General features: G+C 45.9%; 2 protein-coding genes across 2 annotated transcripts; both read left to right on the top strand.

Annotated features, from left to right (window-relative positions):
- The first annotated feature begins 9,458 nt into the window (after positions 1-9,458).
- On the top strand, positions 9,459-14,439 carry LOC123401124 (eukaryotic initiation factor 4A-III homolog B). Its single transcript, XM_045094849.1, has 8 exons — positions 9,459-9,848; positions 10,298-10,538; positions 10,629-10,709; positions 12,723-12,830; positions 12,907-13,026; positions 13,402-13,569; positions 13,688-13,774; positions 14,057-14,439. Exons 1-8 carry the CDS (start codon positions 9,529-9,531, stop codon positions 14,168-14,170), a joined length of 1,239 nt encoding a protein of 412 aa, XP_044950784.1. The 5' UTR covers positions 9,459-9,528; the 3' UTR covers positions 14,171-14,439.
- Positions 14,440-14,919: 480 nt separating this feature from the next.
- On the top strand, positions 14,920-16,203 carry LOC123405920 (uncharacterized protein At2g24330-like). Its single transcript, XM_045099433.1, has 4 exons — positions 14,920-15,138; positions 15,275-15,428; positions 15,553-15,665; positions 15,887-16,203. Exons 1-4 carry the CDS (start codon positions 14,920-14,922, stop codon positions 16,016-16,018), a joined length of 618 nt encoding a protein of 205 aa, XP_044955368.1. The 3' UTR covers positions 16,019-16,203.
- The last annotated feature ends 3,662 nt before the right edge of the window (positions 16,204-19,865 follow it).

Consider the following 19,865-nt stretch of genomic DNA (forward strand, 5'->3'; position numbering starts at 1 on the left):
GATATCAATGTGAATGAGTAGGGATTGCCATACAAATGATGCACTAGAGCTAAGAGTATGTGAAAGCTCTTAAAGAAAACTAATGGGTGTGCATCCAACTTGCTTGCTCACGAAGACCTAAGGCAATTTTGAGGAAGCCTATCATTGGAATATACAAGCCAAGTTATACAATGAAAATTTCCCACTAGCTATATGGTGGTGACAAAATAAGACTCTCAATCATGAAGATCATGGTGCTTAATATGCACAAGTGTGGAAAAGTGTAGCATTGTCCCTTCTCTCTTTTTCTCTCTTTTTTTATATATTTTTTGGTGGGCTCTTTGGCCTCTTTTTTTTGGTGGGCATCTTTGGCCTCTTTTATTTCATCACATGGGACAATGCTCCATCAATGATGATCATCATACTTTCAACTCAAAACTTAGAGCAATGATGACTCTATGTGAAATGCCTTCGGTAGTGTACCGTGACGATGATCTAGCATGGCATAGACATTAATGGAAACATCATGCTAGCTATCTTAAGATCATGCAATGGTAATGTAGACGTGGTGGCACATGTCATGGTGGTAGTTGCATGGCAATATATCTCGGAATGACTTTGAAAAAGCCATAGTAGGTAGGTATGGTGGCTATTTTGAGGGAGGCTAATGGTGGGTTTTGTGCACCGGCGAAAGTTGCACGACACTAAGAAGATAGTGATGGTGGAAGGTGAAAGTGCATCTAAACTATGGACTCAACATTAGTCATGAAGAACTCATATACTTGTTTCAAAAGTTTTATTAGTAATCGAAACAAAGCATTCAACGCATACTCCTAGGGGAAGGGTTGGTAGGTATAAACCATCGCGCGATCCCGACCGCCACGCAAAGGATGACAATCAAAAGACTAATCATGCTCAGACTTCATCACATAGCGGTTCACCATACGTGCATGCTACGGGAATCACTAACTTCAACACAAGTATTTCTAGATCCACAACACCTTACTAGCATGACTTCAATATTACCAAAACCACAACTCAAAACTAATTGAGATGAATCAAACTTCTCTAACTATTCAATGCACATGAAGGTGGAAGTTTTCGTATCCCTTTGGATAACTACCCCATTTGAGACTACTTTCAAAGCATAGATCAACTACCAAGCCACGCACCGCTGCGCTCTAAAAGATATAAGTGAAGCACATAGAGCAAAAGTATCTAGCTCAAAAGATATAAGTGAAGCACATGTGAGCTGAATTGTCTACCAAAGGATATAAGTGAAGCTCGACAAAATCACGGTGAGTGCATGTCTCTCTCTCTAGGTGTGCAGCAAGGATGATTGTGACACAACAAAAATACAAGACTCCTACGATACAAGACGCTCCAAGCAAAAACACATAACATGTGGTGAATAAAAATATAGCCCCAAGTAACGTTACCGATGGATCGAAGACGAAAGAGGGGATGCCTTCCCGGGGCATCCCCAAGCTTAGGATTTTACGGCATCCTTGAATCAACTTGGGGTGCCTTGGGCATCCCCAAGCTTGATATCTTTCCACTCTTTATCTCTTTGTCCATAAGAACTTCACCCAAAACTTGAAAACTTCACAACACGAAACTTAAACAGAAACTCGTGATAACATTAGTATGAGAAAGCAAACCACCACTTCCTTAGGTACTGTAGCAAACTTAAATTCTACTTATGCTGATGTTGGGTTACTGTATTTTCAATCTTCCATGACTAATACCCCCCGATACTATCCATAGTTTCATCAAAATAAGCAACCAACACAACAAAAACAGAATCAGTTAACAGCAGACCAATCTGTAGCAATCTGTATATTTCGTATACCTCTGGTACTTAACAAATTCTGAAAAATTACGAAAGTCTGAATAAATTGCCTATAAATCAGCAGCAAAAAGAATCAACTCAAAAGCTCTTACAAAATAAAAATGAAAATTCTTTTCGTGAGCAGAAAGTTTCTGTCTTTTTCCAGCATGATCAAACAATCGTCACCAAGACTAATCAGAACGGTTTTGCTTGGCACAAACACAAAAAGAAACACAAAAGACACAATCATAACATAATTATGTTGGTGTGGAGAAAAAAAAACAGGAAGCAAAAAGCAAAGAAAAATTTATTCATTGGGTTGCCTCCCAACAAGCGCTAACGTTTAACGCCCTTAGCTAGGCATTGATTTCAATGATGCTCACATAAAAGGTAAGGATTGAAGCACAACGAGAGCATCATGGAGCAAATGGCTAGCACATTTAAGTCTAACCCACTTCCTATGCATAGGTATTTTGTGATCAAACAATTTATTGGAGCAAGAATCAACTAGCATAGGAAGGCAAAACAAGCATAGCTTCAAAAATTTCAACATATGGAGAGGAAGCTTGATACTATTGCAATAAGTAGAAGCATATGATCCTCTCTCATAGTAATTTTCAGTAGCATCGTGAATGAATTCAACAATATAACCAGCACCTAAAGCATTCTTTTCATGATCTACAAGCATAGAAATTTTACTACTCTCCACATAAGGAAATCTATTCTCAAGAATAGTAGTGGGAGTATCGTAAAAGACTTGAGCACTACAAATTGTGTCACAATGAAAAAGCAAGGTTTAGCAAAAGAGTTCTCGAGAGTATGACAAGTTTTATCATCCCTCTTCTTTAAATCATAAGTATACTCACAATAATCATTATAGATAGGGGGCATGCTTTCATCAAAATAATTTTGATCATTCAAAGTGGAAGAACTAAAAAGATCATCTTCATCAAATATAGCATCCCCAAGCTTGTGGCTTTGCATATAATTAGCATCATGGGTATTCAAATAATTCATGCTAAGAACATTGCAATCATGCTCATCATTCACATATTCTATGCCAAGAATTCTATGTAATTCTTCTTTCAGCACTTGAGCGCAATTTTCCTTCCCATCATGCTCACGAAAGACATTGAAAGATGGAGCATATGAGGCATCCTCAATTCCAATTTTTTTTGTAGTTTTCTAGCAAAATAACAAGAAACAAAAAGATTCGATTGCAAGATCTAAAGATATACCTTCAAGGGCTAACCTCCCCGGCAACGGCGCCAGAAAAGAGCTTGATGTCTACTACGCAACCTTCTCCTTGTAGACGTTGTTGGGCCTCCAAGTGCATAGGTTTGTAGGACACTAGCAATTTTCCCTCAAGTGGGTGACCTAAGGTTTATCAATCCGTGGGAGGCGTAGGATGAAGATGGTCTCTCTCAAGCAACCCTGCAACCAAATAACAAAGAGTCTCTTGTGTCCCCAACACACCCAATACAATGGTAAGTTGTATAGGTGCACTAGTTCGGCGAAGAGATGGTGATACAAGTGCAATATGGATGGTAGATATAGGTTTTTGTAATCTGAAATTACAAAAACAGCAAGGTAACAAATGGTAAAAGTGAGCACGAACGGTATTGCTATGCGTGGAAACAAGGCCTAGGGTTCATACTTTCACTAGTGAAGTTCTCTCAACAATGATAACATAATTGGATCATATAACTAGCCCTCAACATGCAACAAAGAGTCACTCCAAAGTCACTAATAGCGGAGAACAAACGAAGAGATTATTGTCGGGTACGAAACCACCATAAAGTTATTCTTTCTGATCGATCTATCATAGAGTTCATACTAGAATAACACCTTAAGATACATATCAACCAAGACCCTAATGTCACCTAGATACTCCATTGTCACCTAAAGTATCCGTGGGCATGATTATACAATATGCATCACACAATCTCAGAATCATCTATTCAACCAACACATAGAACTTCAAAGAGTGCCCCAAAGTTTCTACCAGAGAGTCAAAACGTGTGCCAACCCCTGTGCATAGGTTCCCAATGTCACGAACCTGCAAGTTGATCACCAAAACATACATCAAGTACTCACATGAATCCACGTGTGCCAACCCATATGCATAGGTTCCCAATTATCACAAACCCGCAAGTTGATCACAGAAGATAGACACGTGCAAGGCATACATCAAGTGTTCTCAAAGATTCAATCCGATAAGATAACTCCAAAGGGGAAACTCAATTCATTACAAGAGGGAGAGGGGGAAGAACATCATAAGATCCAACTATAGTAGCAAAGCCCATGGTACATCGAGATCAAGACATCTCAAGAACACGAGAGAGAGAGAGAGATCAAACACATAGCTACTGGTACATACCCTCAGCCTCGAGGGAGAACTACTCCCTCCTCATCATGAAGATCACCGGGATGATGAAGATGGCCACCGGAGATGGATTTCCCCTCCGGCAGGGTGCCGGAACGGGCTCCAGATTGGTTTTTGGTGGCTATACAGGCTTGCGGCGGCGGAACTCCCGATTTAGGTTTCTTTTTTGGGGTTTCTGAATTTATAGGAATTTATGGCGGTGGAATTGTGTCATTTGGGCACACGAGGAGGTCACAAGCCTGCTCGCCACCACCGGGGGGGGGGTGGCGGCGTGAGGGCTTGTGACTCCCTCGTGGCCCATCTGGCCTTCTTCCAAAACATTGGGGGTCTCTTTTGGTCCAAAAAAAATCATCGTAAAGTTTCATTCCATTTGGACTCCGTCTGAAAATGGGCCAAAAACACGAAAAAAAACAGAAACTGGCACTTGGCACTGAGTTAATAGGTTAGTCCCAAAAAGATATAAAATAGCATATTCATGCATATAAAACATCCAAAGTTGACAAGATAATAGCATGGAACCATAAAAAAGTATAGATACGTTGGAGACGTATCACCGGCCCGCGGCACGGCACGACATGATAGGCACGCTAGCATCGGGCGACGGGGGAGCGTCTGGCGCGCGGGGGCCCCAGGGGACAGCAAAGGCGGCCAACCGTTGCGGCTGCGGGGCGGGAGCGCGGGGCACGGCCGAGGCGTCAGCTGGGCAGCTGGCTGGGGCGGTGGGTGCCGTTGGGAGGGATTAGGGATGGCTTAGGAGGGATTAGGGATGGGTTGGGAGTGTTTTTTTATACATAACTTATATTTTCGAATATATGACCGTTGGAGGGTCAAATCAGACCAAAAATTGAATTTGTTCCCCTATAAATAGGGCTGCCAAGGTCACATATTTCACACACTCAAACATGGACACCCAAGACAATTTGCAAGACAATACCAACTTCACAATAGCCGATTTTTGTCTTGATGACTTTGATATTGCCATGCCTCCACCGCACATGCCTCCACCACCCATGCAACCACCCTATATCGATCATCCCTCTCTCGAGGCCCTTCCCGATTACCAAGCCGATGGTCAAGGCAATTCTAGTAGTGGGACGGGTTCCTCCACCAGCATGGGTGTGAGAAGAACTCATCGTAGAACCTCCAACGTGTGGGAATTTTCCGATGAAGAAATATCCATGGTGAACGGTGTGCGGAAGGTGGCGGCACGGTGCAAGAGGTGCCAGAAGGAGCTAACCGGAGATGCCAAGGGAGGAACCGGACACCTGAGGAGGCATTTGACTTCCCACAAGAAGGCGGATGCATCGAGCGCGTCGAGCTCAGCCGTGCAAACTCATCTCAAGTTCAACACCGACGGTACGGTAAGCAATTTCGTTTACAATCCTCAACGAGTGCGAGAAGGTCTATGTCGTTTTATTGCTTCTAATGATATGGCCATTATCATCTTTGCTCTTTCGATCTCCATCTTCAGGCATCGCATGATCATCATCGTCACCGGCGTGACACCATGATCTCCATCATCGTGTCTCCGTGAAGTCGTCACGCCAACTACTACTATCACTACTACTATAGCTAACCGTTAGCAATGAAGTAAAAGTAGTAAGCACATGGCGTTGCATCTCATACAATAAATTAAGACAACTCCTATGGCTCCTGCCGGTTGTCATACTCATCGACATGCAAGTCGTGAAACCTATTACAATAACATGATCATCTCATACATCATACATGCAACATCACAACTTTGGCCATATCACATCACATGTCAAACCCTGCAAAAACAAGTTAGACGTCCTCTAATTGTTGTTGCAAGTTTTACGTGGCTGATTTGGGTTTCTAGCAAGAACGCCTTCTTACCTACGTGACAGCCACAACGATGATATGCCAAAGCTATATACCCTTCATAAGGACCCTTTTCATCAAATCCAATCCGACTAGAGTAGGAGAGACAGACACCCGCTAGCCACCTTTATGCACGGTGTGCATGTCTGTCGATGGAACCAGTCTCACGTAAGCGTACGTGTAAAGTCGGTCCAGGCCGCTTCATCCCACAATACCGCCGGAGAAGAATAAGACTAGTAGCGGCAAGCAAATTGACAAATCATCGCCCACAACTTTTGTGTTCTACTCGTGCATAGAATCTATGCATAGAAAACCTGGCTCTGATGCCACTGTTAGGTAACGTAGCATAAATTCAAAATTTTCCTACGCATATTCAGATCTTCCTATGGAGAGACCAGCAACGAGATAGGGGTAAGAGCATCTTCATACCTTTGAAGATCGCTAAGCGGAAGCGTTGCTAGAACGCGGTTGATGGAGTCGTACTCGCATCGATTCCGATCTAGTGCCGAACTACGGCACCTCCGCGTTCAACACACGTGCAGCCCGGTGACGTCTCCCGCACCTTGATCCAGCAAGGAGGAGGGAGAGGTTGGGGAAGAACTCCAGCAGCACGACGGCGTGGTGTCGATGGAGAGACGAGGTCTCCCGGCAGGGCTTCGCCAAGCACCGGCAGAGAGGAGGAGGAAGAGGAGCAGGGCTACGCCGAGAGAGAGGAAAACTGTGTGTCTCAATGGCCGAAACCCCTCTCTATTTATAGGAGGAGGGGAGGGGGTGCGCCACCCCTAGGGTTCCCCCCTAGGTGGTGCGGCAGCCACCAGATGGGAGGGGGGCGACGGCCAGGGCAGGGAAAGGGGGGGCACCCTAGGTGGGCCTTGGGCCTCACCTGCGCCTAGGGTTTCCCCTTCCCCCCCTTCTCTGGTGCGCATGGGCTGGGTGGGGAGGTGCACCAGCCCACCTAGGGGCTGGTTCCCACCCCCACTTGGCCCACCTTACCTCCCGGGGTCGTTGCCCCCTTTCGGTGGTCCCCCGGGGCCACCTCCTGTGGTCCTGGTACGTTACCCGTGATGCCCGAAACACTTCCGGTATCCGAAACCATCCGTCCTATACATCAATCTTTACCTCCGGACCATTCCGGAGCTCCTCGTGACGTCCGGGATCTCATACGGGACTCGGAACAACTTTCGGTAACCTCGTATAACAATTCCATATAACCCTAGCGTCACCGAACCTTAAGTGTGTAGACCCTACGGGTTCGGGAGACAGGCAGACATGACCGAGACACCTCTCTGGCCAATAACCATCAGCGCGGTCTGGATACCCATGGTGGCTCCCACTTGCTCCACGATGATATCATCGGATGAACCACGATGTCAAGTATTCAATCAATCCCGTATATGATTCCCTTTGTGTGTCGATATAGAACTTGCCCGAGATTCGATCGTCAGTATACTTATACCTTGTTCAATCTCGTTACCGGTAAGTCTCTTTACTCGTTCCGTAGCACGTCACCGTATGACTAACTCCTTAGTCACATTGAGCTCATGATGATGTTCTACCGAGTGGGCCCAGAGATACCTCTCCGTCACACGGAGTGACAAATCCCGATCTCGATTCGTACCAACCCAATAGACACTTTCGGAGGTACCCATAGTGCAACTTTATAGTCACCCAGTTACGTTGTGACGTTTGATACACCCAAAGCACTCCTACGGTATCCGGGAGTTGCACAATCTCATGGTCGAAGGAAAAGATACTTGACATTAGAAAAACTTTAGCATACGAACAATACGATCTAGTGCTATGCTTAGGATTGGGTCTTCTCCATCACATCATTCTCCCAATGATGTGATCCCGTTATCAATGACATCTAATGCCCATGATCAGGAAACCATGATCATCTATTGACTAACGAGCTAGCCAACTAGAGGCTTGCTAGGGACACATTGTGATCTATTTATTCACACATGTATTATTGTTTCCTATTAATACAATTATAGCATGAACAATAGACGATTATCATGAACAAGGAAATATGATAATAACCATTTTATTATTGCCTCTAGGGCATATTTCCAACAGCAAGAACACAAATGTACATTTTCGGTGCTTTCCATATTAGCACGTGATGTGTTATCGGTACCCGTCTCTATGGTGTCATCAGAGTCTGCTTTCAGCACGGCTGGAAGAATAATTGAGGATCGAAGAACTAGTCTCAGCCCTGATATGGTGAGAACACTTATTTCCTTGAAAGATGGGGAGCTATCAAGAAGGAGAGCCCACCACACTGTTGAAGACATGGAACTAATAAGCATGTTTGAAGACATATGCTTTGACGATGACTCGGCATCGGACCTATCGGTAGATTAGTTGGTGTAGTGTACTCCTTTTCTATTTGTTTTGTAATTTTCTTATCTTTTTCTTTCCTTTTTGTAATTCTAGAGCGTGGCTTTATACTCTTTTACTTCCCAGGGATGGAAGGTTTTAATGAGGGAGCCACTAATAAAGCTCAAGATTTATCCCACATGCCATATTGCCTATCGTGCCTATCGTGCCTACCGTGCCTATCGTGCCTTATCGTGCCTTATCGTGCTTCTCGTGCCTATTTTTTGGATATAAAAAGGGATGCCAAGTTTCTCATTTCTAACTCCATCTCATTCTAGATTCTACACACACAAACATGGCAAATAGAGGGAGGCGTCGGTCCTTAATTTAGAATCTTACATTCTACGATGAAGAAAGAGCTATAGATGAGGATGGTATCCCCCAGATTTATGGAAAGTGCAAACAATGCGGTAAGAAGATGATCGTCGCGGAAAATTCGGGAACCGGCCACCTGAAGAGGCACGTAGTGTCACACGAGAGGGCGAATGTGGACGCGGCCAACGTGGCGGCTCCAGGTGCAGGTGCAAGCAATGCAGGGCAAGGTTGATGATAGCATGTCATGTAATATTGTAACGTAGTATTTGTATTTTTTTCCTTTCTCTGTCTTTTCTTCTTTTTCTATTTCTAATTTTCTAGAGAATGACTTGTATTCTTTTACTTCTTTAGGATAAAAGATTTTAATGAGGCAGGCGCTAATAGCTCTCTAGATTTATTCCATATAAGACTGTGTCAAATAGTATATATATATTTTTAATTTTTTAGAATTTTTTTCGAATCTGTAAAGAGAAAAAAGCACAAAATGTGCCGCGTGCCTCAGCCGTGCCTCGGGCCGGCCCGTATACATGCCGTGCCGTGCTTGGGCCTGAGAGGCCGGCACACGGGCCAGCACGGCACGGCACGTTTATTAGTCGTGCCCAACCGGGCCGTGCCGTGCCTGGCACGAATAGGGCGGGCCGGCCCGTTTGGCCAGGTATGTCCCACGCCACGCGCAAGCAAAAACAGTCCTCCTCTCCTCTCCTCTCCTCTCCTCCCCCGCTCCGCATCTGTCTGCTGCTCCCCACGTCTGTCTGTCTCCACACCCCGAGCTAGCTAGGGTTTCGCATCACCGATGGCGGCGGCGGCGGGCGGGGCGACGACCTCGACGAGGCGCGGGCCGGGCGGCGGCCGGCCGATGGACGACGAGAACCTGACCTTCGAGACCTCGGCGGGGGTCGAGGTCGTCGGCAGCTTCGACGCCATGGGGATCCGCGAGGACCTCCTCCGCGGCATCTACGACTACGGCTTCGAGAAGCCCTCCGCCATCCAGCAGCGGGCCGTCATCCCCATCATCACCGGCCGCGACGTCATCGCCCAGGCCCAGTCCGGCACCGGCAAGACCTCCATGATCTCCCTCTCCGTATGCCAGGTCATCGAGACCAACGTCCACGAGTAAGAGACGCCCGTCCCCTCCCTCAGCCACCGTCGCCGGATTGTCAAATTATTTGCTGGGCCGATTGGTCGGGCAAGGACTTGCTAGATTTTAGGGTTTACTTACCTAATATTCGTCTCATGCGCGTGGATTCATTCGTGCTCCTGCTCTCGATTTTGTGGCGGGATGTGTGATTTCGACACAGATTTATGGAATCTGTTCAAACATTCGAGCCCACCTGCCTATTTACTTTCGTTTAACCCTGTAATGCACCACTTTCCATGATGCATATGCACTCGATCCAAAATAGATTTGTGGAACCTGTTAAAACCAATACATTGTATCCCCCTCTGGGAATAAGCTCGCTCTGTCGACCTTATTCCTTGTCAGTTCTATTTACTGTGCCGTTGCTGTGTACATACCTCTTGCTCCGAAAGAGTGAAGCTGAAGTCAATTTTCGATTCTGTAGGGTGCAGGCGCTGATACTGTCGCCAACTAGGGAGCTTGCCACACAAACAGAGAGGGTCATGCAGGCTGTTGGTAGCTTCATGAGCGTCTCTGTGCACGCCTGTGTTGGTGGCAAGAGTATTGGGGAGGATATTAGGAAGCTCGAGTCTGGAGTGCATGTTGTGTCGGGAACCCCGGGCAGGGTATGTGATATGATCAAGAGAAGGACGTTGCGCACAAGAGCCATCAAGCTCCTAGTCCTGGTTAGTTTGCTCTTGTCATGCTGCATTTTTTTTATTTGAATATAAATTTGGTCAAGTTCAACGATTCTAACATAATTGATTGCATAACAGGACGAAGCCGATGAGATGTTGAGCAGAGGTTTCAAGGATCAGATTTATGATGTCTACAGATATCTTCCCCCAGAACTTCAGGTCTCTCTTTGAACTATTCATTTGTGTAGTTTGTCAGTCTATCTTGTCAGGCTTTTCACTGCAGAGTTCAACTTGTCACCTGACTGTATTTTTCTCTCTACATATATCACCTTTCTGACTTGATTTTTTCATTGAGCAACACCAATGTTTTACATCTTGCTGTAGCTAGCAATGGATGGCATTGTTATTCACTGGTTAGCTGCGTGTGCGTTGCTATGAAAAATGAAATTTCCTAAAAAGAAAGCTAAAGAAGATAAAACATGTATAGAAATATATTATTAAAATTTATTATATTTTGTGAGTCATCAAGCACACACCCGTCGGATTTTAAAGGCCCCTTTTTATCTCTGGCCTCTAGTTACTTCCTCCTTGCATCTTTTTTACCTCAGCCTTTTGCACTCTTTGTCTACCCTCTACCATGGTGGCAATATTATGGCGAAATCTTCTTTGCAAAAACAGTAAACCTCTACTTCTAATTGAACTATTGCCAAATACCTAACAGTTGCTTGCCCCTGAAACAGTAAAGATGAAGGCATACACTTCAATCACAATCACAATCAAAAACCTAATCCATGCTGTCGAGGTAACAGAAGGTGTCACTTCTGTTACTACATGCACACACTATGCAGAAATTCGTGAGGAAATAAAAGAAGTAATTAAATTTGTTTGCACTGCACAAAATAGAGCACTAACTCTGATAATTGATTTACTTAATTCAGGGATTTCACCATAGTCCGTATGTATCTCCCTTATCTGAAACCCATATAACAATTCCTCTCTTGGGACCTCATCAGGCAAATAACACAAATATCAGTAACTTCCAACAACCTTACTCTGCAGATATGATAGCAACACAAATATCAGTAACTATAGACATGTAAGTCAGCTCAAAAGCATTTTAATAAGCTATTCTAGCAGCAGGATATCTAATACCATGGTATCAACTTACAAACTCCCAAGTCCTTGGCTGAGCCTACCCACTGCTGCTATCCCCTTGCTGCCATTCCTCTCTGATCAGTGCAAGCTGCAAGCAGCCAAGCACACATTCAGCACTTAACAGAGCAAGCAAACCAAGGTAGTGAAAAACTGAGAAGTGAAAGACTACCTGCTGGCCCAAAGAAAGTGTTAATTATGCTTAGGCCCTTTTTATGCGGCTTGATCAATCCTAGGCTTTTGGAATAATGTTTTGAGTAGATGTAAAGATCACACTATATGCATGTTTAAAGCTTGTCAAGTAAAGGTTAATTATCTATCATTGGGTTGCTTAAGTGCATGATTATCTAAAAGTTTAGGTTCAATGCCAATGCAGCATACAGCTATAGTAAAAAATAAATAAATACTCCCTCCATTCCTAAATATAAGTCTTTTTAGGGACTCCACTAGAGACTACATACGGAGCAAAATGAGTGAATCTACACTCTAAAGTATGTCTATATACATCCGTATGTAGGTCGTAGTGAAACTTTAAAAAGACTTATATTTAGGAACGGAGGGAGTAGAAAAGAACCTTGCAAACAGTAAATGGATAGGAGAGCTCTAGAAATAGCCACATGAAACATCGCGAACTGTGCTCTTTATAAGAGTTATATATATATGTGTGTGTGTGTGTGTGTGTGTGTGTGTGTATGGGGACAGACTTGGGGTGCTCCTATGTTTTACGTTTCCTTCTATTATTCATCAGCATTACATCAGTTGAACATTCACAGCTTCCCTCACTGCAGTGAAATCTAATGGGAAAATTAGCCTTTTTGTATTAATAGTAACATGAACACTGAGTCTGATGACTAGAAATAGTTGACCTCCATGACAGAGATCTCATACTTTTCTACTCCCTCCGTTTCTAAATATAAGACATTTTAGATATTGTACTATAAACTACATACGGATGTACATAGACATATTTTAGAGTATAGATTCACTCATTTTGGTCCGTATGTAGTCTCCTAGTGAAATACCTAAAAGGTCTTATATTTTGGAACGGAGGGAGTAATTGTGTATTATTGTACCATGCAGGTTGTTTTGATCTCTGCAACTCTGCCCCATGACATCTTGGAGATAACTAGCAAGTTCATGACTGATCCAGTCAGGATCCTTGTAAAACGTGATGAGTTGACCCTAGAGGTAAATACTGCCACTGGTTTTGCTTTATTGTATGTTATCTTATTTGGCACTTACATTTTCCATGCCATGTTTGTAGGGCATCAAACAATTTTTTGTTGCTGTTGAGAAAGAGGAATGGAAGTTTGATACACTGTGCGATCTTTATGATACACTTACCATTACCCAAGCTGTCATTTTCTGCAACACTAAGAGAAAGGTAATGTCTAGCTCAGTTGAATGATTCTTGTTGTAAATATGATTGCCCCTGGTGAATTGCTGTTATTTGAAGTACTCTGCTCTACTCCAGTTAGCATTTATCAACACCAATCTCTTGTTTGTCCTTATGGACATGGCATATGCATATCACTCTACGTGTTGTTCCTGTTCTCCTGTTCTGTGTTGATCACTGCTAGAATTTAAGTCCGTATCACTATGTTTTGGGTTTGCTATTGGTTACACTATTAAATTGTAGCGACGTGCTTCTTTGTTGACTTAATAAGGGTATAAAATCATGCCCAGCTTTGTAAATTATGTCCAATTGGCATAATTGATGGTTCACAGCTTGCTAAAGCGATAGTTCTCTTTTCTCCAGGTGGATTGGCTTACTGAAAGGATGCGCACCAACAACTTCACGGTGTCAGCTATGCATGGTGACATGCCTCAAAAGGAAAGGGATGCAATTATGAATGAGTTCAGGGGTGGCACGACTCGCGTCCTGATCACAACCGATGTTTGGGCTCGAGGGCTGGATGTCCAGCAGGCAAGTCTTCTTTGCTAGTTTTACCTTTCTTTCATTTGTTGGTGCCTTCAAACGCACGCTGTTGCATGATGATGCTCATCTTTGATTACTGACTTGAATCTGTTTGGATTTGTTTCAGGTCTCCCTTGTCATTAATTACGATCTCCCGAACAACCGTGAGCTTTACATCCATCGTATTGGTCGCTCTGGGCGTTTTGGGCGCAAGGTAAAGTTCACACTCCTGCTTCATAACTCATGTCACAGGTTAGAGAATTTTGGTTACAGTTTCTGTTTTGCTAAGAATCAGTTAAAAATATAATGCTGTTACAGTAATAAAGAAAACAATAGGAGTAAATTCGGTGATTGAACACTTTTTTTGTCTAAAAACTCTCATCGAAAGTGAATATCCAAGGCTCGACTAATCTGAATTAAATGATTGTTCTCTACAATCCCAAATGCTGCCTACTCTTGACTTGCCTGGAAATTTTTGTGTTTGCCATGACTGCAGGGTGTGGCGATCAACTTTGTGCGCAAGGACGACATCCGTATCCTTCGGGACATTGAGCAGTACTACAGCACGCAGATCGACGAGATGCCCATGAACGTCGCCGATCTCATCTGAGCTCTGGACCGGGGCGATGCCTCCCTCTCTCTCTTTGTCGTCAGTGCGTGTGGGGATTTGATTGCGATGGTTGGCTGTATTTGTGGTGCTGTAACTTGAGATTTCTTTTGTTGCTTTGGGAACATGGAAGTGTATATATTCTTTCTTGGATTGACCAGCCCATGTAAAACACTCTTTTGTTGTCTTCTGATTTGGACGGCATGACATACACACACTTTGTTCGTTTGGATTTTGATATTATTAGATTTTGTTTCAGTGTTGATGGTTAATGCCACGAATTGTGTGAATGTTGCGGTGTTTGTTGCCATCTATATCTACATCATTTCAAAAGGTAATCTTGAATAGCTATCATGTTTCAAAAAAGTGCGAGTATCCAAAGGCGAAGTACCGTGTTGGAAAAAGGAAACAGGTCGTGGTTGGCTGGCGACGTGCCTCGTTGATCAGTCACTGATTGTGGCAGGCGATCTTATCCTCCCCCCAAAAATTCTAATAATTTAAATTTACAGCTAGGTTAGCTGGACTTTCTCTCTGATTGTTGGAAATATAATAGACTATATATTAAGATCCTGCCATTTCCGCGTTGAGATTTCATTTGTTTTGCTGCAGTGGTCGGTGCATTTTGTTGACATGGGCGCACAACTCCTCCATTCCATTCGAGTTATTTGAAGTAGTAGAGTATAAAAAACACCAACTTGAAGTAGCTCACGTCTGATTAACACAGCCTCGTCAGGCGAAGGCGAGCTCGACCGATGGCGGAGGCGCCGGCGGCCAAGCGGCTGGCCCGCGCGGGCAGCTTCTCCGGCGTGTGGTGGAAGCTCGGCGACCCCGCGGGGGACCCGGCCGCGGTGGAGCGCCGGCTGCGCGCCGTCGCCGACGAGGAGGCCGCCGTCCGTGCCCGCATCCAGAGCCGCCACGCCGGCGCCCGCGGCGTCCGGCGCGGCATCGCCGTCGCCTCCCTCGCCATCGAGGTCCGTCACCTACCTCCTTCACCCGCTAACTTGTTCATCCATCAGCCGGTGGCCGATCGCCTCCTGTAAACAAATCCAAGCAAAATGGCTGACGATGGATCCCTTCACCTGAATATGATTGATTGACATTCTACAGGTGGTGGCGTTGGTGCACGCTTACTGGACGGCGAGGCGGCGGCGCGCAGCCGGCTGGAGCAGGAAGCTGCTGCTCCTGCTCGCGCCTCCTCTGCTCGCCGTGCCCGCCTCGGCCGCCGTCGTCCTCGCGGCGTTCGCCAGGCTTCGCAAAATGTGTAAGTTGCCATCGACCAATCAAGCAAGCACCGTAATAAATAAATAAAGAAAATCGAGATGAAGCATCTCAGACGTTGCTCAATCAGATGTGGAAGTTGATGTCTGACCGATTAAAATGTGCAGTGGACGCGCGGGACGAGCAGCGGCTGAGGGCGCTGGTGGCGGAGCGCAAGGCCAAGATCGGGCAGTTCAGGGGCAGCCACCACAACATGCACAAGCTCCTCGAGGTCTCCACCGTACGTCCTCTCCTCTCCTCTCCTCTCCTGCATACACACACACATACAATTCTCTACCCGCTACAGCGCGCTATTTTTTCCAGATGACAGTAGTACTTGAACGTAGATGCAGATGATGATCGTCCATGATCATTCATTCAGTTTAATCCTAGAGTATATCCCAACTGTTGAGTTTGACGAGCCTTGTTTGGTGTCCATGCTCGTCTGTCGGATGAACGCAGAAGTACGATCCAGATGCTGCTTCTGCTGCTGCTACAACTGCCAGTTCCGATCAGCCGGTAGCCGCCAGCGCCGGCGGCGGGAGGATCAAGCGGAGCCACTCGCGGCTCAGCTTCCACATCGGAGACGACTGACAGAACCTCCATCCACCACGACTACGACGACGACGATGACATGCGGATCCACCGGAACATCAACCATCCATCTCTTCTGCCCCGGCCGTGTCCTCGTAATGTACACTAAGATTGTGTTTCGCCACCTTGTTTTTGGTTGCGATATGATATTGTTACAAGACATGAAAACAAATATTGTTTATGCATATAGGAGCATGTACAAGCACATAAGCGGCATTAATTGGTTACAACATCCTATATATATAGGCTATACGAAAACATAATTTGGACTGGACATATACCTCGATCTAGCATGTGGTTGCATTGTTGACGACGCAACTCTACCCCTTTCCCTACATATAAATTTCCTCTTCATTACAGGTTGGCCTGGCCGGCTGCAGAAATTATAAGTAGACAGGTTTTGCCGTTGTGGGCTGGCAGGCATTGTGCTTGGATGGATGTGTGTGTGTCCCAAATCTTCGACATGCCACGATCGTGCTCATAACAAGTGCAAATTACTGTTCCTACATGAACATCTCGCAAGTCCAGATCCAGATCGATTTTACTCGATTTCCCCTTGGCGCCAAACCATCTCCGTTCTATAAACCAACTACTAGATGACAGCTTCACTTCTTCTTTAGTAACCCCCCCCCCCCCCCCCCCCCCCCCCCCCAATACAAGGACGAACCAACTCTTCCATAAAAAAGGACAAGATAGTCGTTTCCCCCCGGACATACGCGCGTCAGCCCCGCGGCGCCATCGGACAGTCCGGTCGGTGTAGATGTACGGGCATCGTACATGTACGATACGTAACCTCGCGACAGCCGGCGTAACATGTGGCGCCACCCGTGATCGCGGTCAAACCATGTGCTGAGGCCGCCACCATTAATTTTGCTAGCGCCGTCAGCAGTCGCCGTCGAGTTAAAGTCTGACGAAGCCGCCCATCTTTCGAGGCCCGTCATCTCCCGAGGCGACGCCTTTACTTCGGGGGAGTAACGACGCCCAACCGCCCGTCGCCCTCCGGTGGCTAATATAAAGCCGATGCATCTCTTCGTCGCCCAGACCTCCGACCCCTCTCCCACGTCGCCCTCTCCACCCCTCGGGCGATGGCCTTCTACACCGGGGGAAGCAGCTCCGGCGCCGGCGATGACGATTGCCTGAGCATCTGGCCAACGAGCCTTGACGGGCCGACGACGCAGGAGCTCCACCGTTGTGCTGCCGGGGTGCCGGCTCATGAAGCCGTGGAAGATTGACAAGGATGGCTACGCGACGGTCGGGTCCAGCGCCACGACGGAGGAGCGCCGTAACCACCACGGTGTCTAGTGCAGTATCGTCGGACGACACGCGTTTTGGGATGGTAAGTCCTACGCCGACGTCATCAACCAGTTCTGTGCCGCGTCCGCGGCCGTGGGCAACCCCGTCAACTCCGGCGGCAGCCAGCAACGCCGCGTGCGGCGAGTGTTACCCCCACATGGCCCACCAACAGCCCCGCCGACCCCTCTAGTAGCCCCGTCTGAGGTTGACCTCCCGCCGGAGCATGTCGTCCTCCGAGAGCACGGCGACCCCGACGACACTCCGAGGCTGCTTGTCACCTTGCGTGCCTCTCACGCGGCGGTAGCGAGGGAGGCTGCGGAGACCATGGCAACAATCGTGGCAGCGGCGGCGATGGAGGCGGTGGCTCTGGCGGCACCGGCGGGGCATGCGCAGCCGGTCGGCATGGATGACGGCGACGACGACGGTATTGACTGTGACAACCTCGGCGTCAGGTACGACGATGACGATGATGGTACGGACGGGACGACACGATGGAGGAGCCGGACGTCGTCGACCTCGACGCGTCGGAGGACGAATTTTAGATTATATTTTATTTTAAAATTTCACGAAGCTTATTAGAACTTTTAGATATGTTTAATTAAATTTCACGTTGTGTTTGTCGAAGAAATGTTGCATTGTGTTCAAATGTAATACAAATAAACTATCGCTATGTTTAATTAAATATTTCTTCATGTTTTTTGCATCATTTATTTTTTATTTTTTTGAATTTACTGAACGAAAATAGAATTTTAAAAACTTTGCGTGCCTCCTTGTTGTAATGGTGTAGGGCTGTGAAAAAAATATATTCCGTCTCAGTTTGAACGATGAGTGTTTCCTTGTGATGATCATTAGAGCGTATGAAATCGAAGATGAAACACACGTTGCGTCACATTCGGCAACTGTATTTGTGTGTTTTCGCACGTGGCTCTGATCATCGAAGAAACTGCTCACATACCAAAGTTCATGCTTTGTATCAAGCTTCACTGTTAAATGGGCTTCGTAGAAGCATCGACTCTTCGGGTTCAGTCTACGGATCCGGCCTTCCGTGGTACAAAATTTGACCTGTCATTTTCCTGCCTTGGAACAGAGATACCTTCTCAAGTGCAAAATTCCTGTAGGACTTTTTGCAAAACTTTTTTAGTCCCTCCTAATACTAAACCCACGATCTTTCGCGTACTGGTTGTAGAACGTGTACGCCTCTTCTTCTGGCCTGAATGTCTCGGTCATCACTTCCCAATGCCTATCCAGTGACTCCTGTTGATATTCATCATAGCCGATGTCAAGGTCAAACTCAAGATCGTCGACATGCTCATCGTTCCCACTAGGACCATCAACCCCCTGCAAAATAAGACATATAACTCAGTTTTTTTGCTATGTTGTTAGTTTTTATGGATAATTTGAAAACTATAACTTATTTGGCACACACTTCCTTTATAAGATGCATCGACATCGTCCTCATCATTATCATCATTTAAAGTTCTCGACTCAGTGTCACCAACGGTATTTCTTTGTGCAAACTTATAGTAAAATATGTAAGTGATAATGCAATTTTTATGCCAATCATTGTCCAACATATTTTAAACATACCTGGATTCCACTTTTAGCGTAAGATTATTCATCTGTATCATAATCCTCATTGTTATCATTGACATGCATCTATTTAAATTCAGTAACAAATGTAAGTGCCAATTTAATAGTTTTTCTTTGATAATTTCTAGTAAACGTTCACGACATTTACATTACCACTATACTATTCATCCTGACTCATATAATTGTCTCCGGACGGTTCGTTTGCATTCATTGACGATGATCCATCCTCACTACTAGAGTCATCACTGGCATATTCGGTATCTTCCCCTATCAATACACCTTCAAAAAAGCGTTAGATCAATGCCAACATCCCATAACATCATAGCGCATACAATGAAATCATGAACAATTGCATGGGTTAAATAAATAAGAAACACTTACTGTCCACTGTCGAAGGGTTCAACGACATCGGACGCCGGGTTCGACGCTGATGCGCCGATGGCTACCATGTCGTCGTTTGAACGTGGACACGCTGCATCGGTCACTGCGGCAGCCGCCTTGTGGAGCACTGTTTTTTACAGACCACTGCAGTGATCACGGCGAAAAGGGCGTCGACGCGTCGGTGGTGGAGGGTTGTTCGGACGGAGACTATGGCGCGGCCCGTGCTGGTGTCGGTGGTCACGACGAGCAGGGTAGAGACGAACGGAGCGACCTGTGCTAGTGTCGGTGGTCACGGCGAGCAGAGGGGAGACGACGGTGGAGACGAGCGGGGTGAAGTCACGGTGACGACGGAGAAGGATAGGGTCTGTATGCGGTTTTTTTTTCCAAACCAACCGCCGACGCGTCGTAGATGGGCCATGGGCGGGCGTGGGCAGATGAACGTACGAGGGATGGGCGGGCACACGACGGGCGACAGATACATATATAAATAACGTGTACAAATCATACTGTCCTTATAGGGGAGACTTTCATCGTATACGTTTTAAAAACTTTGATCTGCAACTAGCCAATATGTGTTCGGAGT

This window comes from Hordeum vulgare, chromosome 6H (assembly GCF_904849725.1).
Source record: "Hordeum vulgare subsp. vulgare chromosome 6H, MorexV3_pseudomolecules_assembly, whole genome shotgun sequence".
Lineage (NCBI taxonomy): Eukaryota > Viridiplantae > Streptophyta > Magnoliopsida > Poales > Poaceae > Hordeum > Hordeum vulgare.